General features: G+C 41.9%; 1 protein-coding gene across 1 annotated transcript; it reads left to right on the plus strand.

The window, feature by feature from the left end:
- Positions 1-1443: 1443 nt before the first annotated feature.
- Positions 1444-2728, plus strand: NPY1R (neuropeptide Y receptor Y1; the record flags this gene model as incomplete). The annotated part of the gene is made up of 2 exons (XM_084285922.1): positions 1444-2148; positions 2270-2728. The coding sequence occupies exons 1-2, from the start codon at positions 1450-1452 to the stop codon at positions 2726-2728; spliced, it is 1158 nt and encodes a 385-aa protein (XP_084142048.1). The 5' UTR covers positions 1444-1449.
- Positions 2729-5777: the final 3049 nt, after the last annotated feature.

Raw genomic sequence — 5777 nt, forward strand, 5'->3', positions numbered from 1 at the left:
CTGTCACGGTTCTACAAAGCCATGTGGTGATTAGAGACAGCCTGCAAATCCATCTGAGGTGAGCCTGGGGCACCGGTGACAAGACATCACTATGGCAGGGTCATCTTTTTGCTGACCCTCAGGAGGAGCTGGAGCTGCAAGCCCAGCACGGGGCTGGCTGAAAGGGTGTCTGCCACCTGGAACAGGTAGAGGGGACTTAGATGGCACCAGGATTTATACCAGATATCATTTAGGACCCAAACACACCCGTTCTGGGTAACTTTTAATGAAGTACAGTTCTGTGTGCTATGTTTTTGCAGCTTTTGTGACAAGTGCCATATGGAGCTGGGTTTAGAACCCACTTGTGTGAATTTTAAGTGGCATCACTTTCTTTTCATTACCATAACCTAGGGTTACATGAGCAACAAATTTAGCTTATGGGGAAGGGGGCAGAGGCAAACTTCCAGATTCAGGGTGGTTGCTGTTAACAGTGAGTTGGAGTACAGGTGTGTAAGGTTATTTCTTTTTCTTTTTCTTTTTATTTTCTTTTTTTCTCCCGAACACATATACCCAAGTTTCTCTGATTTTAATACTGAAGGCCTTGCAAAGCAGTGCTTATTTATCCATGCCTATTTATATTGCACGGATGTGTGCTCTGCAGTGCTTATTTTTCGCTGGCTTTTTTTTTTTTTTTTCCCCTTTCATTTTGTATTGTTCTTCCTTCACTGTGCAATCCTGCTAGCTGAGATTAAGGTGTTCAGAGCTCCTGATTTGCCTTTGACTCAGCGCCAGTGCTGCTGTGGGCGCCCGTCCACTCAGCATCCACTGTATGCATTAGGTGAAAAAGAATGCAGCAGTTTGTGTCGTGATTTTTCCACCCCTCAGGTGTGGTTTTCCCCCCTGTTATGCTGTGGCTGGGTATAATTGCACTTAGAGCAGCCTGAGGAAGCAGGTCTTCACAAATAAAACTTGTAAGAAGGAGACCTAAAACATCAAACACAGATTACGCTGCTGTAAGACTGAAGTTGATTCTCACCTTCTTATTTCATGTAACTTGTGCTAGCGAGGCAGTATTGGGAAGGGCTGTGGTCCCAGATGGCAGACTCACATTTTGACTTGCCTCCTTTCTTTCCCTGGTCCTCTGCCCCTGATCCTGCTTAGGACAGGAGGCTGTGACTACCGCCCACCTCAGGGACCTCCCTGCTCCTCTCCATGGCCCCACGGAGAAGCGGTGCTATGGGGCTCAGGATGGTGGCAGCTGGGGGGTGGGGGTCACCCTGGGGTTTTCGGATGCTGGGGCAGCGTATATGCCGGGGGGGTGACTGGTCCTCCTTTTTCCCCCCAGGTCCTGCGAGAGAGATGTGGCACCAAGGGTCTCCTCGCGGGCTGACGGGCACTTTTCAAACATCGTGAGAGGTTTGGATGAGACCTGTGGCAGCTGGGAATATTATACGGCAAGTTGGAAACAACATGAATGCTTCAGTTCTCGACTCCCTGGGAAATAGTTCCAGCTACCTGAATTTTTCAGAGAAGAACTCGCAGATCTTACAGTTTGAGGATGAAGATTGCCACGTGCCTTTGGCCATGGTCTTCACCTTGGCCTTGGCTTATGGGACTGTGATAATTCTGGGAGTCTCTGGGAATCTGGCCCTGATTGTCATTATTTTAAAACAAAAGGAAATGCGCAATGTTACTAACATCCTCATTGTCAACCTGTCCTTCTCTGATCTTCTAGTGACCATCATGTGTCTTCCCTTTACCTTTGTGTATACCTTAATGGACCACTGGATTTTTGGGGAAGCCATGTGCAAATTGAACCCCTTCGTGCAATGTGCCTCAATCACCGTCTCGGTCTTTTCTCTAGTCCTCATTGCCATTGAGCGCCACCAGCTGATCATCAACCCCCGAGGCTGGAGGCCAAACAACAGGCATGCCTACATGGGGATTGCTGCCATATGGATTTTAGCCACGGCTTCCTCCTTGCCTTTCCTGATCTACCACGTGCTAACAGATGAACCCTTCAGAAACATAACTTTTGATGAATATAAGGACAAATATGTGTGTTTGGACCTCTTCCCCTTGGACACTGCCCGGCTTTCTTACACCACGACTCTATTGGTGATTCAGTACTTTGGACCACTTTGTTTTATATTTATTTGCTACTTAAAGGTAAGAGAGACCCCCCTCTGTGATATGTCCTTCTTTTTGTCTGATGTTTGTTTATCCTTGCAAAGATTACAGCTGTAGGTTAAATTATCCCATATGTTTCTCTTTGTTGAATTTCCTGCAGATATACATACGATTAAAAAAAAGGAACAACATGATGGACAAGATGAGAGACAATAAATACAGATCCTCTGAAACCAAAAGGATCAACATTATGCTGATCTCAATAGTGGTTGCCTTTGCCGTTTGCTGGCTGCCTCTGACCATCTTCAATATCGTGTTTGATTGGAACCATGAAATTCTGCCCGTTGCTACCTGCAGCCACAACCTCTTGTTCCTCATCTGCCACCTCACCGCCATGATCTCCACCTGTGTGAACCCCATCTTCTATGGGTTTCTCAACAAGAACTTCCAGAGGGACCTGCAGTTTTTATTCCACTTCTGCCACTTCCGCTCCCGTGAGGAGGATTATGAGACCATAGCCATGTCCACCATGCACACAGATGTTTCAAAAACCTCTCTAAAGCAGGCAAGCCCAGTCGCATTTAAAAAAATAAATAGTGATGATGATGACAAAATATAAAAAAAAAAGTCATAATTCTACACCAAACCTCTGAAAGCGTGATCACAGGTGAAATATGTCCAAGGGCAAGCACAACTATGTAACAAGTGCAAAATGGGTAATGCTTTTCTTCTTTTTCCAAGGAACTGGGATTGTTGTCACTCTGAAATTATACGCTGTGCATTTTTGCCCCTTTTGCTGCTTTAATGTTCACAGCAGTTATATCTGAATCTCATTATATGATGTAGTTGAACCTGCTACTACCTATGGTTTTCATCAGCTGTCTTTTGTTCTGTTTTCTTTGTACAGTTACGCACTTTAGCTCAAAGATATATTTATTGATTTTTATTTAAGGAAGTAGTTTTTGGGAGTGTCCATCTAAGATCATTAGAAATTATAAAATTACATGAGCCACAGGGAGACTGTCACTACAGAGGACACCCATCCCAGCTTGAAATTAGGACTTTTTGATATGAAGAGTTGTTCTTTTATTTATTTATTTATTTTTAATCTGGCTTTTGATCAATGCTAAAATCCTGTAAAATCAGTAGAGGCATGCAGAAAATGATTCTGAGAAACCTGTAAAATATGGTAAATGGGGACATGCATTTGTCTCATTCACAGGGGCAATTTGGGCTGTAATCACTGAGGTTCAAAGACAGGATTAGGAGAGAAATTCTGTTCTCATTTACAAGAATAAAAACCTAGAGTAACTCTACAGAGCACAATGGGATAATTCTGATTTTCACCACAGCAAATGAAAGCACAAATGAATCTTTAATCCCAAATGATTATGGCTGACTTTAACAATGCGGGCTTTTTAATTAAAAAAGTAAAAAATAAAAATAAAAAAACAACACAACAAAAAAGCCAACTGCATTTTCATCTGCTGTCTCCAGAAGGCTGGGATGAAATTTCCTGTCAGTCCCAAGCTTATGAACCCTGAAAGTCTCCTTATGTCCTGTATATGTCAGAAATCTGAAGGGAGATGGGAATGTTTGCTTTCTGTACAAGGTGCAATTCCATCCTCGCAGGTGATATTAAAAATCCAGGATTAAATATATATATATATATGGCTCTAGCTACCTGAATCTTTTCATAATAATTAGTGCTGATCTATATAAATTATGTATAGCCTCATAATGTTCTGTGTTCAGATGCAACGTTATAAGCCTGGATTTTCTCCAAGATGATGGATGGCTTAATCAAAATCTGCAAAATTTAAAAGGAGGACATAGTGTGGTTGCAATCGGTATGTTTAGCTTCTGAACTCAGTTTCCACAGTTGACTGAAGTGCAGAAATATTTGCCAGATGTACACAATAGAGCTCTGTGTATTATTGCTTAAAATATATAACCTCTAATTACACAAAATATATGTGACTAGATCCCCAGCTGAGGGAAACCTGCATAACTTGACTGCTGTACATGAGACTATAACAATTTCAGTCAGCTGAGGTTCTGCATCATACAGTGCACTTTGCAATATAATCAATGCCTTTTTGAATAATCAGCTTTTTAAAATACAATTTAGTCCCTATTTTTATTTAGCAAGGTCGTTTTAAACCATTCTGGCAGAGAAGAGGGTCTTTAAAATGGATATAAATGTAAATGTAGCATAAATGGGACTCAGATCTGATATGTCTCTGAAAAAAAGATCCCAGGATGTGATGGTGAATTTAATATGTTCTAAATTTGACATGGATAAATGCCTAAGAAATGAAAATTATTTGGTTTGCCAGTATTTAAAAGTCAAAAATTGTGCCTTGTGCAGTCTTATAAATAGTGTAGAATATTGAAGTAGCAATGTCTTCTTGTGTATTATAATTCCATGTATTTCTTTACTGACAGATAATTTAATTAAAAAAGGAGGCTTCTGTAGTTGAAAACAGAGAGGGAATGTATAAAATGAATTATAAGACAGAACTTTCTTTCAGAGCTTTGCCCTTTTGTATTTTATGAGATTTCCCTTTTCTATGTGGTTTTCTGTGGAGTGTGTTGCTGATAATTTGACAAGAGGCTCCTGGAATTATTCCCGTCATTTTATAGTCATTTTCTTATGCAAAGGGGTGTGTATTTTCACAAAGAGATACAATTCAGAAAACCAGCTATGTGTTTCTATTAAGAACGTCACAGTAGGTTTTTCTTATTGGGGGAAAAAAAAAAAATCAGCATGCATTTTTTTTATTATTGTTATACCTATCGGGGTGGGGGGATGGGTATCGCTTTCTTTCAAACCAGTGGGAGAAGACAACAGAACAATTTGAGAAAGTTACCAGCTAGTTGGTTGGAAACGTTTGATTGGGCTGAAGAAGATGTTTGCATGGGGTAGGTGTTGGCATGACTTTAGAGTGCTGGTGTACAGAGACCTAGAAGTGGTGTGTCCTGAGATTTACGGGCCTGCAGTAGGATAGCAGCACAATTACCCCTGTGTCAACCTTCCTCCTGCTTGAGGTATGGTCTCAAATCATAGCGCCCATCTGATGCCATCTCATACTATATCTCCTGAGGGTGTGTTTAGTTTTATTTTTTTTTAACTTTCCAGTGCCCAATAAACAAGCTGAGGCTGTGCCAGCATGTGCAAGTTCAAGCATGCCTTTGGCTGGTCCGTGCTCAGCTCAGAAGCCATTTTTCAGCTGCACTGCTGTCCTAGGATCAGGCCTCTTTTCGGTGCTTCCTCACGGCCCTGCAAGAAGCACTCTGCCTTCCTGAGGTGCTGCGAAAGACACAGTCCATGCGTGGTCACCCGAATAGCACAGGCCGTGGGCACTGTGCAGACAGTCTCAGCAGGAAAAGGCATCTGCAGAATTTCAGAAGCAAAGTCATCACTATTCAGAAGAAGTTTTTATGAGGACAAATATAAAAGTAGTCTCTCTGAGGTGCTGACCTGACACCTGCAGGGTGTAGATGACATCTACTGAGAGCAGTATTTTTGTCTTTGGTTGTATGACGACACCAGAGTCCTCAAAACCACTGGAGACTTTCTCCTACTGACACCTGGCTACAACACGAATCCTCTTTTTCACTTTCAGATCTCCAGCATGGCTTCTCATCCCCTATTAAATTTCGTT

This window comes from Netta rufina (assembly GCF_964035555.1).
Source record: "Netta rufina genome assembly, chromosome: 4".
Lineage (NCBI taxonomy): Eukaryota > Metazoa > Chordata > Aves > Anseriformes > Anatidae > Netta > Netta rufina.